The sequence below is a fragment of the Zea mays genome, chromosome 8 (assembly GCF_902167145.1).
Source record: "Zea mays cultivar B73 chromosome 8, Zm-B73-REFERENCE-NAM-5.0, whole genome shotgun sequence".
NCBI lineage: Eukaryota > Viridiplantae > Streptophyta > Magnoliopsida > Poales > Poaceae > Zea > Zea mays.
In genome coordinates, this window is record NC_050103.1 from 169842131 (window position 1) to 169868207 (window position 26077).

At 46.7% G+C, this 26077-nt stretch overlaps 1 protein-coding gene across 1 annotated transcript; it reads left to right on the forward strand.

The window, feature by feature from the left end:
* Positions 1 to 21455: 21455 nt before the first annotated feature.
* Positions 21456 to 25710, forward strand: LOC103636390 (Putative two-component response regulator family protein). The gene is made up of 5 exons (XM_008658747.3): positions 21456 to 21944; positions 22965 to 23117; positions 23212 to 23598; positions 23706 to 23782; positions 24440 to 25710. Exons 1-5 carry the CDS (start codon positions 21830 to 21832, stop codon positions 25463 to 25465), a joined length of 1758 nt encoding a protein of 585 aa, XP_008656969.1. The 5' UTR covers positions 21456 to 21829; the 3' UTR covers positions 25466 to 25710.
* The last annotated feature ends 367 nt before the right edge of the window (positions 25711 to 26077 follow it).

Here is a 26077-nt window from a genome sequence, read left to right on the forward strand (position 1 = left end):
GCACTTCTCCTCTCTCTAAAGGCTTATAGTTGTGCCTTCTACACAAATTAGAGAGATACGCACAAGAGGGAGAGTGAGAATTGATCCGAGTGATGTCTACACTTGTTGGCTGCACTTGTTTTATGCTGGAGGCGCCTAGGGGTCCCTTTTATAGGCATAAGGGGCCTAGGAGCCGTTGGAAGCAATCCAGGAAAGCAAATCTTGCCTTCTGTCGGGTGGAGCACCGGACAGTCCGGTGCACACCGGACACTGTCCGGTGCCCGATTTCTTTCCTTCTATGGCGAAGCCGACCGTTGCCAGTCTTGGAGCCGTTGGCGCACCGGACATGTCCGGTGCACACCGGACATGTCCGGTGCCTCCATCTAGCCGTTGGCTTGGCCACGTGTCCCGCGCAGATCGCGCGGCCGACCGTTGGCCCGGCCGACCGTTGGCTCACCGGACAGTCCGGTGCACACCGGACAGTCCGGTGAATTTTAGCCGAACGTTGCCGACGAATTCCCGAGAGCGGTCTTTTCACCAGAGTTAGCCTGGCGCACCGGACACTGTCCGGTGCACCACCGGACAGTCCGGTGCACTCAGACTGAGCAGAACCTTGGCTGTACACAGCCAAGCTTTTGCACCTCGTTCCTTTTCTTCTTCTTTCTGTTTCTATCACTTAGACAAGTATATTAGTACACTAAAACCAATGTACCAAGTCTAGAAACATACCTTCACTTAATTATTACATCCATAGCATTTCACATGCTTGAGCTTTGATGTTGGACTCATAAATCATCAAGTCGGCTTGACTTGATCTGGATTGACATTTCTTAGCTCCAACATCCTGCAAAGGTCACATAGAACATTTCCAAACATAGGAACAACCCAAACTAAAGATCAAGATGAACTTAGCTCTTTTGGGCTGCTTCCAGTTCTGGTTTTGACACTTGTTCTCCTTCTAGTGACCTTGATCTCCTTCTTAGAGCTTGGTCTTGAGCCTTATGACTTACACCACATCACTGTAGCTGTTACCTCATTGGCTGTAAGTCACGTCCTTATGTAGTGATCCTTGATGTGCCGTAGCTGTTCTCAACTCGATCACCCTTGACTTTGCAAGCCTTCTTCTTCACCCTTGGCTTTGGGTTCCTCAGCCTCCTTGACCTTCTCCCGTGCACTTGGTACCTCGAAGCTCTTCTTGCCTCCGTCCTTGGCTTGATCAGTTGTCTCCGAGCTACGCACCCGAGTATCACTTTTGCAATGTCCAACTTACTTGTGATGTCCATTATGTATCCATAATCCAGTTCTTGGACCATCACATTTGTTCACTTGTGTTGAACCCTGTAGGCTTTACCTTAAGCACCTGTTCAACACTTAGTACACTTGTTAGTCCTTTAATTGAGTTGTCATCCAAACACCAAAACTCACATGAGAGCTTTCAATCTCCCCCTTTTTGGTGATTGATGGCAACACAATTAAAGCTTACATACGAATAAGATTTGAAGCACAAATTTGAATTCTAAGATTATAGAATGCTCCCCCTAAATATGTGCTTACTTCAAAAACATAATTTTGTCCTCAGACTCCAATTTGCACATACTTAGGCAATTCGAAACATTTCTACACCTTAGCACTTTTTAGGATGCATTGTGTCAAGAATCAAACCATGATGCTATAACACACACATGCACATAATCAGAGTTAAACACCGTTCAAATTAGTGGATATATCACAGGAATATCAACCTACCACTATTCACCTTTAAGATACCAATTCAAACTAATACCAATTTAAAATAAGACACTAATTTAAGACAATCTTAAAGCACCATTAACCACATGACTATCTATAACACTATAGAAGCCAAAAAATTCATCGCAGCGGAAACACTAGTCCATATGAGCAACATTGCAAGAAACATATGAACATCACACTTGGCAAAGCTCAAACTAACACATCACCCATTAGGATAAGCTTTCCTCTCAGGTTGAGATAAGCTTTAATACACAAATTCTCCCCCTTTGACATCAAACACCAAAAACCATACTCAAGCAAGAACATATGATGATGTCAAGGGACAGCAGGGTGTTAAGGGGGAAAACGACTATCAAAACTCCCCCTTACTTATTGAGCATATGCACTATCAACATTAAGGAGAGATACATATATGCAAAAAGATTAATACTTCCTTTTGTACCTTTACCATGTTGTAGTGTACTTCTCACACTTGAAAGTATTTAATCTCTTGAGAGCTTCTCCACACTTGTGCCTTATTCATTTTCCTAACTTTTTCTTGTTGCTAAGACACCAAACTTAGAACAAGTTATAGTATTGGGCACAAGAAGAAACTTCTATTCTCATGATTATCAAAAGATATCAACTGAAGCGAACTATTACGGCTATCAATTGAAAGATACCAATTGCAAAGTTCATTTATTATCATGGCTCCATGATATTTAAGAATAAGCATCTATTATCACCAGATATTATAGAGCATGAGCAATTTAAAGATGTGCACTTACTCACAACTTGAGATACCAATTTCTTGACTTACAGAGGTACCCAAGTCCTGATTGCTCCATTTCTTGCTTATCTTCTATTTTCCACCTAGAGACTATACAAGATCGCTCAAGAAACAGTTAGTCTCAAAGGACACAAGTTATGTGTGCTCCCCCTCAAGTTGTGCATCAAGTATTTGAATGACTTGCACTTTGCACATTCTAGCTTCTTTAGGGCTAGAGGGGATCACAACATACCTTGGTCAGGGCATACTTTATCACTTTCATCACACAAGGATGCCAATTTGAATATCAAATGAAACGCCACTTAACACCATTTCAAGGCTAAATGAAAGGTTGACTAAATACGGCAATGCACGCCTCAGTGATACTTAATCCAATTGAATACTCACGGAAGTCTAACATTTACTCAACCTGTACATGCTTCATATTTAACTATCATTGCATATACCAATTGAAGATCAACACAATCATGTATATAAAGCGAAATATCTAAGCATGTCATGATTAAGAAGGTTTCATAGATGCACAAAAGAAACAACATTTTGAGGCATAAATTACCTAAACCAAGATATTACCAATTGAAAGACAAGAACATAGCTATGATCACAATGAATGGAATTTCAAGAATATTTAATAAAATTGCATAGCTTCATTTTCCATACCTTTGTCTTTATGAGAGCCCTTGTTATCACCAATTCAGGGCTCCTTTTGCTCACGCACCTCATAGCTCATGGATTTGAAATTCACACAATACTAAACTAGGGTAATCATGTGAACATGGACTAAACAAAATGTCATAATTGCACATAGCATGACTTGCAAAAAAAAGTTACAGGTTTATCCATATACACCAAGAGAGTTAATCGTTGTGGATATAACAAATGAAATAGCTACCCATGAATGATTCAAAAGATATATCCTATATAGCACCAGTCATGGTTAAGCAAACATCATTATGATTCATTTACACAGGCAATCATAAAGCATAACTACTCCAAAGACAGGTAGCACAACAAGCCAACTTAAGAGCAATACTAAATTGCAATTGTGTACTTTAATATACACGGGGTACCGTCCTTTGGAGAGCATGTTGTAGATTCTCATCAAGGTCCTTTACTTGATTCACCAATAATGATTCATAACCTATACACCTTATTTCACTTGAGATGAACATGGGATTAGTGTTTCACAATAATTCAACCTTGGGTCAATAAACACCAAAACAATTAACAGCTTAAGCATAGAGTTTTAGATAACCGTCTTAATCTCTCCCATGGTCTCCAGTCCATCTCAAGGCACCTGCATGGTCTAGTTAGCACAGTTTGGTACCCATCTCGGGATGGGTCCATAATGATCATCTAAATGTGCCTTTGGTACCCAAATGGCCTTTGTGCTAGTTCTAGGTGATCTCATTATAGATCTAGCACAAGTGTATGATTTGGGTCTCCTAAGCGAATAAGATTGACACAAATTCACTTGCTTAGGAATCTTACCTTTATAACATACCTTTGATATATGGCCCTGCTCACCACACTTGTAGCAGAAGCGTCGCTCAACCTGACATGACGCTTGCTGTTTGTCATTTTCCTTGGAGAGGGTCATCTTGGAGGATGCACATCCTTGATTCTTCATGACCGGACATGAAGTGATCGTGTGGTCCTTTTTGTTGCATCCAAAACAACTCCTTGTCCCTTCATTCTTGTCTTTGTACGGACAAGACGCGATGAGGTGGCCTAACTTCTTGCACTTGAAACACCTCCTTTTTCCTTTTCCCTTTTTGTACTTGAATGACATGGAGAGAAGGTCAGTGCAAACAACATGATTAATTGAATCTTTACCTTTTCCTTTTTCATGTTGATTTCTTCATTTATAGCTTTGGGAACATTCTTCTTGTTGAGCTTAACACTTGCTGCAGTTTTTCCTTTCTCAAGCTTCTTCACCACGCGCCCGTGGATATCTTGAGAGAGTTGAGCAATGTGTCTTCTCCTTAACTGTCTTTGCTTCTTGTTCCCACACAATTTTCTTTTTGATCCTGCAACTTGTTTCTCAAACAAGGATTGGCCTTTCTTGGGGCGGTGGAGGTTAGCACATGATAATATTTTGACCAATTGATTACTAGTGCAAGAATGAGGTTCATATGAGTTTAAACTAGTAATTACTACCTCATGAGCAATATCGAGCATGATATGATCATCAACTAGTTTATTATGAGAGTATGACAACATATCATACTTTTCACTTAGAGCAAGTTTTTCTGAATTTATCATTTCTACTTGATTCTTAAGCATAGAATTCTCAGTTTTAAGTTGAGCAACATCAGATAATACATCATGATTATTTCTTTGCTCAAATAAAATAGATTCATACCGATGGACCAAATTATCATGAGAGCACTTTAGCTCCTCATGTTCTTTGGTCATCTTCTCCAGGCTGTCGTTGGTTTTGATGAGAGTCTCCTCTAGCCTGAGAAGCGTCTCGCCTTGTTCCTTGTTCCTCCTCAACAACTTAACCAAGAGCACTTTGTCTTCTTTGTTGAGATGGGTGTAGAACCGGCGAATCTCCTCTCCTTCCACATCACCGGTCTTATTTTCCCTGTCATTATTATTAGTGGAAGCAGTACAGGAAAATGTACCTTGTGGTGATGAAGACTCATCCTCGCTATCAACCTCATATTCCTCCTCATCATCGCTTTCGTCTCCACCATCATTGTTAGCAATAAGACATTTATAACTAGTGGAAGACAAACCTGTCGATGAGGTGGATTCATCGTTGGGTGCCCATCGTTCTTGATCTTCTCCCTTTGAAAGGTTAGTATCCCAAGCAATATAGGGAGTAGAAGCAGTACAATTTGCCACACAATATTTTACTTTAATTCTATTCCATAAATCATGAGCATCAACAATTAAGTCATTACCACTACTCATGATGGCAAAATAAGCACCTCTAGAAAGAGAATCAACTAAGATGCTGCAAGCACGGTGATTGAGAGAAAAACATCTTAGTTCATCATTAGAGGGATTTTTACTAATATCAGATGGAAAAATACTTCTCCTAAAGATCTGTCTCAAATCAGGATCAACACTCATGAAAGCATTATAAATAGAGACAGACCAAGATTTGTAATTAGAGCCATCGCCTAAAAGAAGTTCTACAATTACCTCTTGTGACGACATCGTTATCTCCGGACGGCTAAGCCCACACTGGAGAGGCCTAGCTCCGATACCAATTGAAAGTTCCCTTTGCCCCGGGAACAGGATCTGGATGTCGCCTAGAGGGGGGGGGGTGAATAGGCGAATAAAAATTATCACTTGAAAACTAAAATCTTACTCTACTCGAAGACTTAGTACGCAGTGGAGTGAGAAGACTCTTCGAGTAGGTTGTAGCGGAATGGAAGATCCTGTCTCAAATTGTCCTGCACTTCAAATCAAGCTTATACCACAGATAAGTATTGAAGTGGAGATATAAAAACGAGTAAGGCAGAGAGTCAGGATAGAACAGAGCACACAGACGCAAGGATTTATCCCGAGGTTCGGCCAAGCCTAAAATGCTTGCCTAGTCCTCGTTGGAGTTAGCCACACCTGGGCTTGGAGTCTATTTCAACTCCTTCCTCCGTTTGCTCAGATCTGTCAGTATGACAGATAGAGCCTTTCACTATTGAGTGGGGTTACAACAGAACCGCGGCTGCTTACAAACTTCTTGGCAGCACTCCGGCAGAGTAACGATACGCTCAAGACCTTGCTCTAGCTCTAAGCAGCACTTCTTCTCTCTCTAAAGGCTTATAGTTGTGCCTTCTACACAAATTAGAGAGATACGCACAAGAGGGAGAGTGAGAATTGATCCGAGTGATGTCTACACTTGTTGGCTGCACTTGTTTTATGCTGGAGGCGCCTAGGGGTCCCTTTTATAGGCATAAGGGGCCTAGGAGCCGTTGGAAGCAATCCAGGAAAGCAAATCTTGCCTTCTGTCGGGTGGCGCACCGGACAGTCCGGTGCACACCGGACACTGTCCGGTGCCCGATTTCTTTCCTTCTATGGCGAAGCCGACCGTTGCCAGTCTTGGAGCCGTTGGCGCACCGGACATGTCCGGTGCACACCGGACAGTCCGGTGCCTCCATCTAGCCGTTGGCTTGGCCACGTGTCCCGCGCAGATCGCGCGGCTGACCGTTGGCCCGACCGACCGTTGGCTCACCGGACAGTCCGGTGCACACCGGACAGTCCGGTGAATTTTAGCCGAACGTTGCCGACGAATTCCCGAGAGCGGTCTTTTCACCAGAGTTAGCCTGGCGCACCGGACACTGTCCGGTGCACCACCGGACAGTCCGGTGCACTCAGACTGAGCAGAACCTTGGCTGTACACAGCCAAGCTTTTGCACCTCGTTCCTTTTCTTCTTCTTTCTGTTTCTATCACTTAGACAAGTATATTAGTACACTAAAACCAATGTACCAAGTCTAGAAACATACCTTCACTTAATTATTACATCCATAGCATTTCACATGCTTGAGCTTTGATGTTGGACTCATAAATCATCAAGTCGGCTTGACTTGATCTGGATTGACATTTCTTAGCTCCAACATCCTGTAAAGGTCACATAGAACATTTCCAAACATAGGAACAACCCAAACTAAAGATCAAGATGAACTTAGCTCTTTTGGGCTGCTTCTAGTTCTGGTTTTGACACTTGTTCTCCTTCTAGTGACCTTGATCTCCTTCTTAGAGCTTGGTCTTGAGCCTTATGACTTACACCACATCACTGTAGCTGTTACCTCATTGGCTGTAAGTCACGTCCTTATGTAGTGATCCTTGATGTGCCGTAGCTGTTCTCAACTCGATCACCCTTGACTTTGCAAGCCTTCTTCTTCACCCTTGGCTTTGGGTTCCTCAGCCTCCTTGACCTTCTCCCGTGCACTTGGTACCTCGAAGCTCTTCTTGCCTCCGTCCTTGGCTTGATCAGTTGTCTCCGAGCTACGCACCCGAGTATCACTTTTGCAATGTCCAACTTACTTGTGATGTCCATTATGTATCCATAATCCAGTTCTTGGACCATCACATTTGTTCACTTGTGTTGAACCCTGTAGGCTTTACCTTAAGCACCTGTTCAACACTTAGTACACTTGTTAGTCCTTTAATTGAGTTGTCATCCAAACACCAAAACTCACATGAGAGCTTTCAGAGGGCCGACCTAGCCTCGGACGACGGCGTGGTCCGAGGATCTCCACTCTGGAGGACGACGTCATCACCACGCCCGGGCCATCGCCGCTAGGGTCTTCTCCGGGAATCCGGCCTAAGTAGGCGGCTCGGCCGGTCGCCCCGGGGCCTCGGCCAGTTACCTTCCAAGGATGTCAATCCGGCCTGAGCAGGCGGCTCGGTCGGTCACCCCGGGGCCTCGGCCAACTGCCCTCCGAGGACGTCAGCCCGACCCGAGGCCTCGGCTAGTCAATCCCGGCGTTGGTCCCGCCGACGGACGACCCGGCCAGGCTCCGGCCAACCAGGTTTCCTTTTCAAGCCAACTCTGCCTCTGCCCATGTTGACGCCACTACCCCTGGCCTCGGCTCATCGAAGAGCGACCGAGGGGTTCCTTTAACTAAGTTAGAGAAGCCTCGGACAACAAGGCCGACCGAGCCGAGGAACTCCTACGCCTCCGGGATACGGATACCTCACTCGTCACCTGTACACGGGGCAACTCACGCTTGGTGAAGCGGTTCAGACAACCAACATGCGAGTTTCAGTGCTCGGAAAGGAGGAAAATACACGGCTCCATGCCGAAATTACATACATGTTCAGGCCTCGACAGCCACAATGAACAAAAACACTGGCATTCAAAGTGCCATTACAAACGGAACTCTGGTTCCGTCCCCGCGGTTATGAGCAACCTCGAGCCTGCGAGGCGACGAACATCGAGAGGCCCACCAGTGACCTCTGCAGCAGCAGCCATGGTCCCGAGTGGACGCGGCCGCCGGAGGGCGCTCGTTCGCGTTCCCGCTCAAGGGACGCGAACCAGCTATTAAAGCCAAAGAGCGAGCCGCTCCCAAGCGCACCGGCAGATCCTCGCTGCCGTCCCCGCCGCGAATGCGAGGAAGAGGGCGGAATGTTGCATTCTAGCTGGGTAGCAACAGTTCGCCTTCCCCGGCATGGCTGGAGGACGTCTCCACCGCAGGGCTGGAGGGCGATTGCCACCACCAGAAGCTGGAAGAAGAGGTGGCCCGCCGACCCGCGCAGGAGGTAGAGCCCCAGCTCGCCTCGCTCCCCGCCCCAGCGAGGATGACGAACACCCTCGACGCCGAGGGTGGGATCGAGATCACAGCCCGGCTTGCCTCTCCCCATCCAGGAGCTGGAGGTCACCGTCTTGGGTGACCACCAGCGGAGGGGTGCAACCGGGCTGTGTGATGAAAATCCTTGAAGCCGAACGATGGCTGAAAGGTACCAACTCCCGCGGAGTTGCGTTCCCCCAACGACGAGGCGGAAAGACGGCGGATCTCCCCCGTCCGGGGGCCTGGAAGGTGGAAAAACACGAAGCATAAGGGAGCGCGAAGACGTGGTCGCCCTCCAAGGGGGTCACCCTCCTTTTAAGGGCGGTCCTCCCTACTCGCGTCCCCAGCCGTCACGGGCTGAGTCTTCTCCAACACACTCCAAGGTCCTCCCCTACGGCGCGGGGGCTGGGTCCCACACGTCATGCAAGCCAACTCAGGGCAGAAGAAGCCAAACCGCCGCGCGCGGTGCACACAACCTCCCAGCGGTTACAAGCGACCCTCCACTTTTGCCCAGACCAACGGGCGAAAGGGTGGGCAGCCATGCAGGCGGCATGCAACCGCGCCAAGTGGGCGCGCTCCTCCGACTCCCAACACGCCCGGCATAGAGGCCCAGGCCCACGCATCGTGCAACCGGTGCGCCGTTTGCTACGTGTGAGTAACTGCATCGCCACCCGCGCCACCACTACACCTCCTCGACTGCGGAACCAATACTGCGACTCGAGGCGACCCGACGCGCGACCCAGCAGCACCAGCCTGGCGCGATGGTCAACACGGCCAGAAGTGGGCTGGCAGTAATGGCGGTGGCAGGCGAGCAGGCGCAGCGGTCGCGTCGTCAGCCAAGCTCACGTCCCATCCGGGGGCAGCGAGAGAACCCTCTCCCACGGTGTGAAGACGACGCGCCCGTGATCCGTTCCTTGAACGGCTCGCGCACGCGCAACGGTCGCCTCTCCGACCACTCGCCCCGTCACATTGACTCCGCGACGGGACACGCGGCGCCTCTGGCAGGAGAAGCGGGCGACGCTTCCCCTTCGCCAAAATGAACGCGTCCAAAAAGGTACGTCGCGTCGTTCGATTTCGTATCCTTTTCCGTTTTTCCTCTTTCTCTCTCTTGCAACAGGGACCGAGAAAGGGGGATACCCCGAAAAGGATCCTTCCCCAAGAAGGAACCAGGCTCCGAGCCCCCCTACTGATCAGAGGTTCGAAGGCTGGCCCCCCGGAAGGGTTCAACAGCCGCTTCAGATCGCGTGGGCCCTACACCCACTACTGGTCAGGGGTTCGAAGGCCGGCCCCTCGAAAGGGTTCAACGACCGCCTCAGGCTACTCGGGCTCCGCGCCCAATACTGATCAGGGGTTCGAAGGCTGGCCCCCGAAGGGTTCACAGCAGCCTCAGACGCTGAGCGAGGGATGACCATGGGTACGTTCGATACATAACCAAGGCTCGGGCTGCGCTCCCGAGGTACCCTAGGACATTTCCGAGACCGGCGGGAACGATCTTGTAACAGAATCCCACCAGAGGGAGGCATCGAGCCCTCGGACCCCGTCGCCAGGGGACCGGGTCTGGCAGATCACCCGCAGGTACTTTTGGGCGTGCCTCTGGGCCCCTGGCCGACCCCTAACGAACGGGGCACGGACGTCCACTCGGATTACCCGCTTGCAGCTCGTCGGAGACACCATGTTCGACGCCCATCGAGGGCAACATGGCGCTTTCCCCCCTTCCTCCTTGCGGAAAGGCGACGCAGAGGCGTATGTAAAAAAGCCGAATCTACCCCTGATCGCCCTCTCGCTCTATGCAGAGGCTCGGGGGCTGCTCTCGCAAATCCGGCTCCGGCCGAACCGTTGACAGCATCAACATACCAGCCCGAGAACTTGGGACCCGACCGTACACCTGGGCTACGACCAGTTCACATGAGGGAACGACCAGACCAGCCGAAGCACTACGTGAGGCAGTAAGACCTCGAAGGAGTGAAACCACTCCTCCGAGGCCTCGGGGGCTACACCCGGCGGGTGCGCTCGCGCGCACCCACCGGAACAAAACGCAACCGAGAAAGGCTGGTCCCCTTGCAAAAAGGTGCGACGAAAGCCTCCAAGCGAGTGCAAACACTCCCTTCGAGGCTCGGGGGCTACTGTCGGGGACCATAATTAGGGGTACCCTCAAGGCTCCTAATTCTCAGCTGGTAACCCCCATCAGCATGAAGCTGCAAAGGCCTGATGGGTGCGATTAAGTCAGGGATCGGTCCATTCGAGGGACACGATCACGCCTCACTCGAGCTTAGCCTCGGACAAGGGCAGCCGACCCCGGAGGATTTCCGTCTCGCCCGAGGCCCCCCTTTTTGCGGCGAACATATTCCCGGCTCGCCTGAGGCTCTGCCTTCGCTAAGAAGCAACCCTGACCAAGTCGCTGCACCGACCGACCAAGTCGCAGGAGCATTTAATGCAAAGGTGGCCTGACACCCTTATCCTGGCACGCACCCCCACCGGCAGAGCCGAAGGTGACCGCCGTCACTTCGCCGCTCCACTGACCGGCCTGACGAAAGGATAGCGCCGCCTACGCCGCACCGACTACAGTGCCACTGGACAGAGTAAGACTGACAAGCGGTCAGGCCCTGCCGGAGGCACCATAGGAAGCTCCGCTTCACCCGACCCAGGGCTTGGACTCGGGCTAAGTCCCGGAAGATGGCGAACTCCGCCCGACCCAGGGCTCGGACTCGGGCTAAGTCCCGGAAGACGGCGAACTCCGCCCGACCCAGGGCTCGGACTCGGGCTAAGTCCCGGAAGACGGCGAACTCTGCTCCGCCCGACCCAGGGCTCGGACTTGGGCTTGGCCCCAGAAGACGACGATCTCCGCCTCGCCCGACCTAGGGCTCGGACTTGGGCTCGGCCCCAGAAGACGACGATCTCCGCCTCGCCCGACCCGGGGGCTCGGACTCAATCTCGGCTTCGGAGGAGCTTCCACATCGCCCAACCTAGGGCGTAGACCAGCCACGTCGACAGGAGGCGCCATCATCACCCTACCCCGAGCTGACTCGGGCCGCAGGGAACAAGACCGGCGTCCCATCTGGCTCGCACCGCCAGATAGGCAATGATGGTGCCCCGCATGCTCTGTGACGACGGCGGCTCTCCGCCCCCTTACGGAAGCAAGAGGACGTCAGCAAGGGCTCAATCGCTCCGACAGCTGTCCCTCCGCCAAGCTCCATCGCTCCTTCGACGGCCACGACATCACACCAGCTGGGTGCCAAGATCTCTCCGGCTGCCACAACGGCATGTACCTAGGGCGCTAGCTCACCTCCGCTAGACACGTAGCACCCTGCTACACCCCCCATTGTACACCTGGATCCTCTCCTTACGTCTATAAAAGGGAGGACCAGGGCCCTCTTAGAGGAGGTTGGCCGCGCGGGGACGAGGACGAGAACAGGCGCTCGCCTGGAGCCGCTCGCTCCCTCTCCCGTGTGGACGCTTGTAACCCCCTACTGCAAGCGCACCCGACCTGGGCGCGGGACGAACACGAAGGCCGCGGGATTCCCACCTCTCTCACGCCGGTCTCCGGCCGCCTCGCTCTCCCCCCTTCGCGCTCGCCCTCGCGCTCGACCCATCTGGGCTGGGGCACGCGGCGACATTCACTCGTCGGCCCAGGGACCCCCCGGTCTCGGAACGCCGACAGATATTAAACAATTCTAACATCATTTGACCACATAAACTCCAAATATCACAACAATACAAAGGCGATATCTTACTAAATTAAAGAAATTAGACAAATTGAGACTAATTGGGCCGTGCCGGCCCAAGCCCGGTCCATCTGTGTGGACCGTGCTGGGGGCCTGGCGGGTCAGAATTTGAGGCCCGGCTTCGGACCGTGCTAGCCCGGCCCATATTATTTCATGTCGGGCCGTGTTTTAGGCTACTGTTTTCGGGCCGTGCTCGTACTGGCGCAAAAAGCCCAAACCATATTCACAGCACTAACTAGAAGTACGCATGTATCGATCGGCCGACCGTACCGGTGCTCAGTGCACTCACGTCGCCTCCTCCGGCCAGCTGGCGGCGGAACTGAACGGCGACGACGAGGACGATGGTCGGGTCGTGTCGTCGTCGTCGTCGTGTCCACAAGGGAATGGTCCGTGACTCCGCGGTCCGCGCCTATATGAGACACACGCAGCGCAGGTTCCGGATTCCTGTGCCTCGGCGGGACACCCAACGGGTACGGTGCCACGTAGACGTAGGGCGCGGAATCTCGCGCGCCACGCCACCAATAGGTAGGTTCTGTTACAAAATAACATATTACAAAGTTATATGTGATATGGTGACCAATCCAAGGGGCTCGATGAACACATCCCCAAGGGACACACCCCTTGGTGATGACCCCTGTCACATGTATATAAACAAGTCTTCCCTGCAATAAAGAACATCACTGTCATTTGTCTCTCTCTCAATCTCGTTACCACTGAGTATACTTCAACACGTTATCAGCACTGTCTCACGGAGAAATCAGAGGGATGCGAAGGAGAATACTTGTTGTTCTCGACAAGAACAGGGCTCTACCTCTAGAACAACAGAAAGGTATGGAAACTACTGTTCATCTTTGTGTTCGTCGTTTCGTAACACACGCCGATGACGTTGCCCGACGATGACCGGCGCGGGCACGGATCTGGCCACGCCGGCTGTAGGCATGGATCGACCGGCTCACCTGTGCGAGCGCGGGCTCGACCGGATCCGCCCACGGCCAGCGCGTGGCGCGGGCGCGGCTCGGCCACACCGGCCGCGAGCGCGACCCACAGCACGGGTCCTCGGCACGGTCGGGCGCCAGCGCAGGCGCGGTGGGCCCCGGCCGCGGAGGCGACCCAGCCAGGCGCAGGTGCGGTGCGCCCTGGCTGCGGAGGCGACTCCGGCCAGGCGCGGGCCAGGGAGGCCCCGGCGCACGGCCCCTGATGGCCGCCGGATCCGGCCGGATTTGCCAACCGCAAGGGGTGGGCACGCCTCGGCGGCCCTCCTGCGCAGGCGCGCACGAACCGGTGCGGGCACAGAAGCCCCGGCCAGACGCGGCCATGCAGGCGGCCTCGACTCGAACAACGGCTTGGCCGTCCCTCCAGACGGCGGCTGCTCCCGAGGATGCGGCGCGACTGCCGGCGCCGAGGCGGCCCATAGTGGGGGCGCGCCCGCTCCTGTGTGAGCCCCGGGGAAGGCATCGGCGGCGGCGACAGCCCTGGTGGATTTCCAAACGGCGGACGCCTGAACGGGCGCTCTGCTCCCCTGCCTGCTGCAGGCGCGCGAACCGAGGACAGGCGCGGACAACGCTGCCTCCTGGCGGCGGCGGCTACTGTAGCTGGGCGGTTGGGGTTTCAAAACCCTAACCACCCCATTTATAATGGGCCTGCCGAGCGCATGGGCCATCCCGGCCTGATGGCGCATGGGCCACTCCAGTTTTTGGCTAGCGCGTGGGCCACCTGGCCTGGTTGGCGCGCCTGGGCCGCCCCGGCCTAGAGGCTGGCCGCGTGGGCCGCCTCGGCCTGGTGACGCCTGGGCCGCCCCATGTGGCTATATTGGTCCTAAGATGGCCTGTTTATTATTTATCTGCAGTTTTACGTTTTAAAACACTGCGTTTTTCGTAATTCTGCATCAGTGTTATATGTCTATATTTAAATTATTAGACCCCCTGATGTTATATGTAATTATACATACTTGTCTTTTTTATTATTATTATGAAAAATACAGACTTACTTGTGAATTATTTGTTTTTACATTTATAATTCACATGTCTCGACTTAATTTTTGTTTTCACATTCTTTTATGTTTGCATGGAAAACATAGCACATAATTAAGTCGAAACTTAGTGATCTTTATGCAATATAAGGTTGCATTTTTTTGGGAAAAAGCATAGGGTGATAGAGTCCTAAGCACTGGCTGCGCTAAATTCTTTATAGAATTTAGTAGCCCAGAGACCGTGCTTTTAGGCCGCATTTGACATGCCTATCACTATGAGGTCTACATCTTTCGAGATGATTACCTATACGTGCTAACCCAAAAAGATCACGGACCATACAGGCGTCGCGGGCTATGGAGCCAGGCTGGACGTTGTGGTCATGTTGGCAACTCAAAGAATTCTTTTAATTAAGTTCTACTTAATTAAATGATGAATTCTTGCAAAATATGAGGCATATATATTTGACTTGGGATTATTCAACACATGATGGAGATCTAGGCTTTGGCTGCAATAAGTTCTTGGAATTTATTTGCCCTGAGACCAAGCTTTTAGACAGCAAAATGTTATTTGACCATCAGTAAGAGGTCTACATCATATGGTTATGATGATTACCTATGTGTTCACCCAAGTAGATATGTTGGAGATGTGATGTTGGTTATTCACCTTTATGGTGATTTCCATTTTATTTTTTTTTTAAATTTTGGTCAAGCACAGGGTAGTGGAGTCCTAAGCATTGGCTGCGGTATGTTCCTTGAATATATCAGCCCAGAGACCATGCTTTCAGGCAGCAAAAGTTTTGCCCACTACTGGGAGATCTACTCCATTGTTTCATTACATGGAGATTATCTACGTTGTGTACACCAATTTTTAAAAATCTTTGGTACACTTTATGTGTTACCTAGAATTCTCCAACATATAAAGATATGATATAGTTTGCGGCAAAGTTGCAACATCAAACAAAAATGGTTAAGCCATTTGGAGGATAATTATTTAATAGAGTTTGATGTACTCGCCTAATGAGCTTAATTATCCTTAATGTGCATTGGATATGTTCATTTAATTTTTGCATGATATGGGAATTCACCTCTTCAATTTAGAGGAAATGAGATACTCTCTTTCTCTTATGGTTCTTATGAAAAGAACTTGCTTTTGTGGCTTGATGTGCAAGCGCAAAATGAATAGCAAAGAAAATCATAAGACTTGTGGACTTATGAGTATGTGTCTACATTAGGTTGTAGACTAACACTTTGTATTCATATATTTTGCTTGAAAGCAAATATATAAGCACATTAAAAAGGGAAGGTCAGTGAGTATGACAAACTCTTTTGTCATTACACTATATGTGATATAGTGTTGTATGCCCAGGCATCTAATCTTGTATATGAAATCCCAATAGATGCATACTACTCATGAAAGCTAAGATATGAAGTGTACTTCAATCTTCCATCTGACATGATAACAGTGGTTAGTTGTGTAAATCGTGATTTGGAATAATCATGTAACAACACTTCTCTTCCTAAGAGAAGACCACTTTGTTAGATGATTTGCTTTTGAGTAATATTTAAATGATGCATGAGATTTGGTATAATCTCATAATTGATGTTGTGATAGGTTCAACTCATGCGGTGTGAGTTGAACACACTCATGTGATTTGAGTGTATAAACTCATATGAATTTGAGTTAAACAAACTCATCGATTGGAGTTGATCACTCATGTGATTTGAGTTGAACAAACTCATCGATTAGAGTTGAACCAACTCATCAAGGGAGTTGAAGACTCATTGATTTGAGTTGTGCAAACTTGTACAGGGATTCTTCCAATTGAGGAAGAAACATGCAATGTGGAGAATTGATCCACAAACTCTATAAGTGGGGAAACAAAATATTCTCACATTCCTTTGGAAAGAGGAAAAAATATTTTGACAATCACTTCGCGCAATATCATGATATGTTATTATCATATCCCCTTTTGGTATTGGAAGTATCAAGGATGCGTTGATATATCCTAATTGTTATCTTACCATATTATAGAGATATCCATATAATTTCTATCATGTGGAAACACAAAGTGATAATGATGGATATTGCATGTGTTTCTCGGAAACATTTCTCATGGATTGTATTCTACATACATCCTCTCGTACAATGTGTTGCATTTGTTAAACTTTTCATGTGTTGTTGCTTACCATGCGGGTAAGATTGAATTGGTCATCCCATTGTTGGGATGAAATGAAAAGTTATGAACAATTCTATTGGTCATGTTTTCCCATAAGATGGATACTTGATGAGTATCATCGGAAATGAGATTTTAAGTCCCTCTTATCTTAAAATCTGATCTAAATTGGTTAAGTTCTTTGAATTGTTTCAAAGGAACGAGTGTGGTCCATTACAGAGATTGTATGGACATTGAAGGCTTTATATGGTTCTTTGGTGCATCTATATGATGACCTCAAGTGTGTCCTTCGGACAACACATGACCATTAAGCAATAATGTCTCAAGCTTGAGCACATTAGCCTCCACACTACTGAATTTACCAAATGTACTTACAATGGTGATTGTTTGTCTTGGTATTCAGAATGATATCCATAAAGGATATGATGAATCTGTGATAGATTCGAAAATTTCAGATCATTAATGACCATCAGTAATGAATTGTCATTTCCAACTAGTTATGGTTGGAGTCAGGAAGTTTTGCACGCTCCTGACTTGTGATTAACTGCATGTACTGCATGTACAAGTTCCCCTGTGGTTTTTAGTACGTGGGAATCCATGAAAGATTTCTCATGCGTAAATTGGGTATGTTCCCAATCTCACCACCGCAGCATACATGTATGGGCACACAGAAAGCTGGGGATCTATGTGAGAATTCATTCTCCGTCGATCATTAAGTTTTAGAATCTCTTCATGAGAATATATTTACGGCCCGTACGCTTGCTTGAATCATGAGCTTTTCCAGGCATTAGGGGGAGATTTCGAGTACCAAAATGAATGCTAGGAAATTATAATGAATGCAGTAAGCATTCAGGCTCAGGATCACGTATTAAAACTGAACCTTTGGGTTCGAATGATTTGCAAGAAGTTACAAATTGACTGCCATGTGCATTTACTATGAGGTGTCACTCAAATTAATCCTATGAGGAAGTGCCAGAAAGAGTGGTTACATGGAAAACCACTTAACTCCCTATTGCAACGTTGTTGTAAATAAGAGGGGAGAAGTATGGCCACAAATTGGGATTAAGACGCTTGCAAGCAGCTGAAGGCTAGGCCTTCTCAGATAGTAAATGCAGATCATCTATTCGTTGGTAAAGAACCTAGTGTTGGTGGACACCTAAAGGATATTGATTATCCTGTGAATGGAATATATTCACAACCTAGCTCAGTGCGCACTGATGAGGCTAGGTTATCGGAAGCCCTTGATTCTCGTTTTGGGATTTCACGAGGAATCATAAGGGTACATAAAAAATGACTTTATGTCAACTAGAGAATTGTGTTATTTAAAAGCTACAAGTGTCGACACATACATCTCAGCAATTGTATATGTGCTCCAAGTGATCTAAAAGACTATGGCCATAGCAGAGCACGAGTATGCTCAAACTGGATCTTGTTGAGTGATACAATGTTGCAGAGATAGCCTTGCTCACTGGAAAGAAGTGTTAATTTATTTTCACTTCAAGGTATCTTACTGTGGATACAAGTTTGTTTTCATGGACTTGGAAACAATGAGGTGGTGAGAAAGCATGGCTAGTAGCAACTGGGTTTATACGCAAACCCAAGCATATTTTAATGCTATAAATTCTCCTCTACTATGAGTAGTTAAATTCCGATACAATAATATGGGCAGTAAATCATCTATCTGTGCAGTTGATAGATGTAGTGACAACATGTGCATATGTGGTCACTGGATTATGGTATTTATGGAGTCTTGAAGGATTCCAAATACATAATCACCAATCACAAATTTGCAATGCTTGGAAAGTCTTTGTGACTTAGAGCATCTTGGTCAAATATGGTACATTCGACCTAGTGAATCCTTCTTTCTGAAAGGATACACAAAGTATGGTATGTTCAGTGTAAATATGTGCGACATATTTTAAACATACATTGCTTATCGACGGAGTTCGAGATAGAGGATATGAATTGAAAGAGATTTTCAATTCAAACTAAACTATCTTGAGTATCTTGGATACAAAGTTGTCTATATCCAACGTATATTGAAGAAATTCAATATAATGGAATCATAGTCATTTGATTCTTTCAGATCATGAGATGTGCTATTGTATCTTGCAAGAGCATCCGGCCGGATATTGCTTTGCAAAGATTTGCTAGCTAACAGCACATGAGATCAAGTCATGATCTCCAGGTGTACTCATGCTCTCCTTATGTTTGGATATACTGATCTTGGATATCTATAGAAGATCCCCAGGTACAAGATCAATGACATACTTCTGGTAAGTTGGACCTACTGTTTGATATATGTCGATCAACAGAGATTAATGGTCACTTACACACATAATGATATACTACATACTGAGGGTATGTGGTGGTCATGATTTTATATCATTGACCTTATTATCTGTGGAGATAATATTACTTTGTGTTGTTTAGATGAAAAACAAGTTACGAACTAAGTCTCTACCTTACTCCACATTTTTTATGTGTTTGCGAGTAGGTATGGGATGAATTAGTGTTTTGCAAAGATCAGGGGGAGTTTCCTCTTGATCGAAAGAACTTGTTTATACATCATGTTGTACTCTTTTCTTCGCATGAGTTTTTCCCTACTTGGGTTTCTCATTCAAAGTTTTTAACGAGACAACATCAACACAAGGTCTATGTCGTATCATCTATTTTTCCCGTAGAGGTTTTCAAGGATGATACATAATGGCATAGTTATTGTTGTATTTGAACTAGGATATGAGTTTATATCCCTAGAGTTCAAATGGATCAACAATAGAGTATGACTACTCTCCTTATTTTTTCCACTGGGTTTTTAAGGATACTCAGCTGATATGTTTTCTCAGATTTTCTGGCAAGATTATCTTGGAAAAATATTAGGCTGAGTTATATGTCTCATCATTTATTTTCCCCATTGGGGTTTTTGAGATGATGACTATAGACATATTATTGTTCTTTGGGCTCGAGGTCCATGAAAGAACAATGGCATACCATGGTTCAATTGAACCACCGATAATTATCTATAAGGATAATTGAGCTTGTGTTGTTCAGATGGAAACAGGTTATATCAGGAGCAACATTAATAAGCATATTGCTCCTAAATTGTATTATCCATCTTGCAAACAAAGTCTTGTGATAATCTTGCTGATCTATTCACAAATCTCTACCATACTCAACGTTTTCAGAAATGTGTTGAGGTGATTGGTATGAGAAGACTTGAGTGCTTGCAAGAATCAGGGGGAGTAATTCTCCGGGATATTTGACCTGTTTTTGTATCATCATATTACACTCTTTTCTTTGTATGAGTTTTGTCTTGTTAAGGTTTTCTCATCCAAAGTTTTTAATGAGGTAATATCAACCAAGCTATATGCTTCATCATTGACTTTTCCCCACAGGGGTTTTTTATGCATGATGATTACAAGCATATTTTCCTTTTGGAGTTCAAGTGAGATTAACTCACTATCCAAAAGATATTGTATACTCCTTATTTTTTCCACAGGGTTTTTGAGGAGATAATATATTGGAAGACAGCTGACAGATGATCAAATGGATTTGGATTGATTAAGGGGGAGTGTTACAAAATAACATATTACAAAGTTATATGTGATATGGTGACCAATCCAAGGGGCTCGACGAATACATCCCCAAGGGACACACCCCTTGGTGATGACCCCTGTCACATGTATATAAACAAGTTTTCCCTGCAATAAAGAACATCACTGTCATTTGTCTCTCTCTCAATTTCGTTACCACTGAGTATACTTCAACAGGTTCCTCGGCGGCGCATGCCGGTGCAGTGGCAGCAGGGGTGTCGTCGACCGGGCGATGCGTGGCACCGCTTCCACCGCGCCGGAGGCCGCTGGCCGCACGATGATGTGTGCAGCGGCACCGGGGGTAGAGGGTAGACGCTGACGCTGGTATCGTGTCCGATGTGAGTTGCGTCGCCTTTCCAGGTTACCAAATGGAGGTGTGTGTGATTCGAGGCGCTCGTGGTGATGCCGCGCGCCCTGGCCCCTGGGCTTCCCGCTGGTGGCCACTGCACGATCCGACCGGACTGGACTTGGACTGGTTTCTCTCTCGTGTCGTGGTGGTGACGGCCTGGGCTACCTTTCCCGATGGTGGCCACGATCCGACCGGGCAGGTTTCTTTTGTCGGGGAGGAATGGAGGATGCATGCACGATGGTTGATGGACATGAACGCATCGACGGGGAAAAGAAGAAATGAAATGCAGATGGCCGGAATAGCAACTGTTCGTTGCTCAAAGGTGCACGCTCTGACCTGAAATGAATTCGATGTTCGACTCCATTTGTTTTTATTTCATGTTGGATAGTATAAATTTACACCAAATAAAAAAAACCGGAGAGCAGTTTTTCTTTTCATAAACCAGTTTTTGAGTGGTAGACTGCTGCTCAAATACAGAAAATGGTGACACTCCTTATTCCTTAAAGGTGAAAGTACTAGCTAGTGCGCACAAATACAGAAAATGGCACTAGGACAACGGAACTACCACAGGCTCCAATAATTTGGAAAATCACTCTGAGCCAGCCAAGCCAAATGACTCAGCTGAGAAAATCACCATTAATTATGCTGCGATGAATATTCTCGTTACTTTTTTTTTCACAGATACAAGACGTTAATTAGTACAGCTAAATTAGCGCAAATTCGCAATAATTGAACGTTCTAACGTCCTGCACTAGTGATTGGGGGAAGTATATGTGAATTGTTCTCCCCGCTTTATTGGGTGGGAAAAAATAAAATTAATTTTACCCCGATAAGCAAGGAAAAGCCGCTAGTACATATGCCATTTCCCAACCAGGAAGGAAAAGGAAGCCGGGGCCGGGGCCGGGGCGCTCGCTGCTACTAGTTCATATTCCACTCGCTCAAGCGGAGCCGAGTCGTTATTCCAAAGCAAACCACCATTTGGGTCGCGAAAGCCCCTTGCGACGCCGAGGGAGAGACAGACAGGGACGCGGTGGAAGCGAGCGAATAAAGTTTAGTTAGCCAACGGGCGCCAATATTTATCTCGGGGGCGGCCTCCTCCGCCTCCACTTCGCCGCTTGCGCCCTTTTTAAACCGCTTTTTAAAGCTCCCCCACCCCCGGCCTCCCCTGCCTTCCTGCTCCCCCCACACTCCCCCACTTCGCCTTCGCCCACCCCCTCCGCTGCGAGCGCGAGGCGCGGAGGGAGGGGCTAGCGCTAGCGCTAGCGGCTGCGGCGCCATGGCCCTGGCCGACGCCACCGCGTTCCCCTACGGCCTGCGCGTCCTCGTCGTCGACGACGACCCCACCTGGCTCAAGATCCTCGAGAAGATGCTCCGCAAGTGCTCCTACGAAGGTTGGAATCTCTGCTTTCCTCTTTGCTTCTTCAGCTTCGTTCGTCATGGACAGTAGCTTGGGTTGGGGACGGGAAAGATGGGACGGAGCTCACGTGTGCTTGGCACACAGTCGGAGGAAGCGGCGGCCTCACTCGCCCACGCCTAGCGTTCGTTCGAATTACACAGCGCGTGATTTGTGAATAGTCTCGCGCTTATCAGTGCGTTCTGACAAGCAGCCTCCTTTTGCCAATCCCTTGTCGATTTCAGTGTGTGTTTAGCTATCGTAAAGGTGACTGATTTCCTAGCTTATTCGGGAAGTCCCCTCCTACAGATACATGCGATCGAATTCCCCACTTTGGGGCTTCTTCTATCTTCTTGTTTTTGCTTGTAGATGCTATGAGTGATCGGACCGTGATCGCTCGGACAGGAGGCATTTCTTCCTGTGGTAGTTTCTCAAACTGTGCAATCACTTTAGGGTGAAAGCTATCGCCCTAGTCTATTAGCTCTTTCAGATAAAAATCCGTATGGTGAAACATGGAACGGCATAGGCATTCTAAGTCTGCTTTTACTGTGAAGTTACCATTATTTCCTCTCTCTTTTTTTTTCTATATATCCATGGCTAAGCACTCAAATCTGGTCGTGCCTAAATTCGTAAGAACTACAGTTTAGAATTAGAAATATATATATATATACCTTGTCTTCTGATTTTATAGCGCTGCAGAGTGGAGTCTATTTACTTGCTATATTTTTTGTCACACCATAGCTGGCTTTGGGAGCAGAAAAAAATTTCAGTGAATTACCCAACGAGCATATTTTATTTGTCTTTGAGAACATCTTTAATCTTTTATTTTCATCTGGACAGAATTCTTAGTTCATTTGGCTGACAAATTAGAGAATCTATAACTACTGAATGGTCTGTTTTTCGATAAAATCTATTGGAAACAATCGCTACTATCAGCTGAAATTATATTATAAGCATGCATATGTATTTATGATCGATAATTATCCTGTCTTATACTAAAATATTTCTTTACCTACAGTCACCACATGCGGTTTGGCTAGCGTTGCTCTCCAAATTCTCCGAGAGAGGAGAAACAAGTTTGACATTGTAATCAGTGATGTCAACATGCCTGACATGGATGGTTTCAAGCTTCTCGAACTCATTGGGCTTGAGATGGATCTACCTGTTATAAGTCAGTATTCAATACCAACACATGTCTTTCTGCAAGTTACTTGTTTTCAATTTCTATTATCAAGGTACCAAATTGCTCCAATCTGTTTCCACAGTGATGTCCATAGACGGAGAGACAAGTAGAGTGATGAAAGGTGTACATCATGGTGCGTGTGACTATCTCCTCAAGCCTGTTCGGATGAAGGAACTCCGAAACATTTGGCAACATGTGTATAGGAAGAAAATGCACGAGGTGAAAGAGATTGAAGGTAATGACAGCTGCGATGATCTCCCAATATTTAGAAATGGTTTAGATGGATTGGATGAGAGGGGCCTATTTATGAGAGCTGACACTGATACCATGAGGAAGAGAAAAGAAGTGGATAAGGACCATGCAGACCAGGACTCAAGTGATGGAGCTACTGCTAAGAAGGCTAGAGTTGTCTGGTCTGTTGACCTTCACCAAAAGTTTGTAAATGCTGTCAACCAAATTGGATTTGACAGTGAGTGCTCTCTAAAGTTTGATAAATTTGCAACTCCCTTCATATGTTTTTTTTTTAAAAAATTGCACGACCTCAATTTAAAATTTGCAACTATTGCTCTCTTGCAGAAGTGGGGCCGAAGAAAATACTTGATCTTATGAATGTTCATGGCCTGACAAGAGAGAACGTGGCCAGCCATCTTCAGGTATGGCAGATATCATGTTCAAACCGTAATGTTTTTTTATGTTCTTCCTTGAAGACCGGAACTTATGCTGATTGCTGATGAGCTTTGACATGGCATAGGCCTCGTCTGCCTTTAGCTTGCAAATTGCTTGCAGATTGTTACAATTTTCAAGCTGAAACAAACAGGTCCATGCTTGAAAGCTGAAAACTTCTTTGCAACATGCACTTTTTTCCGCACAACGCACAACAGAGTTGCATGTCATTGTATTAATAGGTAGAAAAAGCCTATCCAAGTACATGCATTAGTGTTTTGTGTATGTCATGCGCATTTACAAAAACAAAACATCCCTTGCATGCTCTTGTTCCAAGAAACAATTACTTGGATCCTAACATATGACAGCATTTTTTTTGAAAGAAAAATAACAACAACATCAACGAAGTTTTTAGTTCCAAGCAATTTGCACGTGCTTCATCCTTAACTTAAAAACTGAAATACAAAGTCATTCAAGATTTCATGGAAAAGATAAACAAAGATTGAAAGAGATCATGTAACTCAATACTTACTTAACATCCTTGTATGCCTTCGAATTTATGAATGTTTCTCTAATATTACTTTTTTCTTCTCTGATGCTTGTAATTAGGTCTCGATTATCTTAGTGATAGATTTTTTTCTGTGCAGAAATATCGCCTCTACTTGAGTAGGTTGCAAAAGCAGAACGAAGAAAGGATAATGGGTGCGGCTAGGCAAGATTTCAATCAAAAGGGGCCATCAGATAATCTTAACCTCCGAAGTTCCTTCCAAGAGCAGCCAGGAAACCTTACCAATGGATTTCAGCATAGTTCTCAGAAGGTCCAATCTCAGACCAACATTCTCGATCCTCATCTGGACGACACGAAGACTTCAGTGCCCTTGAAAGTGCCAGATAAAAATGGAACTTCAGCAAGTGATGCTGCTGACCATCAGAACATCACCGGTGTTTCACCTTTAGGTGGGGGTGGGGTGTTCTCTTTTGAAAGAATGCCAGTGAATCAGGACACGAAGCTATCGGAAGCCATGATCTTGGAATGTCAGTCCTGGAGTGGTGGTGTGCCACCAAAGCAGTTCATGCAGTATCCAAAGCATAACCATGAGCGCTGCGACCTTCTAGGAGACTATTCTTGCCTGCCCAAACCGGACTTAGAGCACCCAATTGCGCCTAGCCATCTTTATGCCCCACCACCTGTAATATCGATGAGTTGCAGTGTGGAGGGAGATGTCAGAGACTTCTCAGATGTAAAACCAGATCTTCTTGGCTGTATGAAGTCCTTATCACCGGCACTGACATGTACAGTTGAGTCAGTTTCTGCTCAACTCAGTGACAGTGTTGTGAGCTCAACTAACAATGACAAGAAGATTTCCAGTGTGGAGGGGTTGTCCAGCGTTAAAGATTGTGACTTTGATCAGGAAAGGAACCAAGCCATTTTGCTTACTTCAGAAGAGGCAAGTATATTATGCAGCACTGATTTGACTTGTCTACCTGATGAACTGTCCGGCTATCAACTTCAAGGCGTCTCCTTCGGGGATATAGGACTGAATAGCATCGATTTATTCCAGTGCAATGATACAATGGTACTACCTGGACTGCAGAATAACTGGTATGATGATCCAGATTTTAGCAATGAAACTATGGAGTTCCCGTTGCTAGACGGAGGTCTGTTTGCATAAATGCCTCAGCGGGCCCTATCTTTTGATCATGCCCTTATGTGAGTTCTTTGGTATGTTCCCGTATAGTGCCTCCTGTAGGGCTATACTAATCTAACTTTATCATGTGGTGGAAGGGTTTAATTTGTAGTCTCTCCACTTTTGATAATTGTCTGTATTATAGACCGTGCCATGGTACAATGACTGCAATATATACTCTTCACAATGATCAAAACTACATATGAAGACTGTCAAATTTTTGCCTTGAACAACTGACTTTTGCAGTAAATTCTTACTCTGATGCAGCATTGCACATATGTGAGACTTATAAATTTCACTGAAAAATTTTAGTATGAGGACTCCTACAGGGGCTGCAGAATGTGAAGCTATTTGTTGATCTAACCTGAAAAAATATATATGTGAAGGTGGTAGTGATACGGCTGTATGAAGAGTTGTAGTGCAGTTCAGATGCAGAGATAGTGTATACTCCCTATATATATATATACTAGGTCAGTGCCCGTGCGTTGCAACGGGAACATATAAATTAGTCAGGAACCATCTTAGAAGATTTTACCGACACCTATTCACACAAACAGTAAATTAGTCAGCATTATATTCATTTACGAGAAATTGTTA

Excerpts from the sequence above, each read along its gene's own strand:
- LOC103636390 (XM_008658747.3), top strand. The coding sequence starts at position 21,830 with ATGGCCCTGGCCGACGCCACCGCGTTCCCCTACGGCCTGCGCGTCCTC. Across the intron at positions 21,945-22,964 it reads CCGCAAGTGCTCCTACGAAG|TCACCACATGCGGTTTGGCT; the intron begins GTTGGAATCTCT and ends CTTTACCTACAG. Across the intron at positions 23,599-23,705 it reads CAACCAAATTGGATTTGACA|AAGTGGGGCCGAAGAAAATA; the intron begins GTGAGTGCTCTC and ends GCTCTCTTGCAG.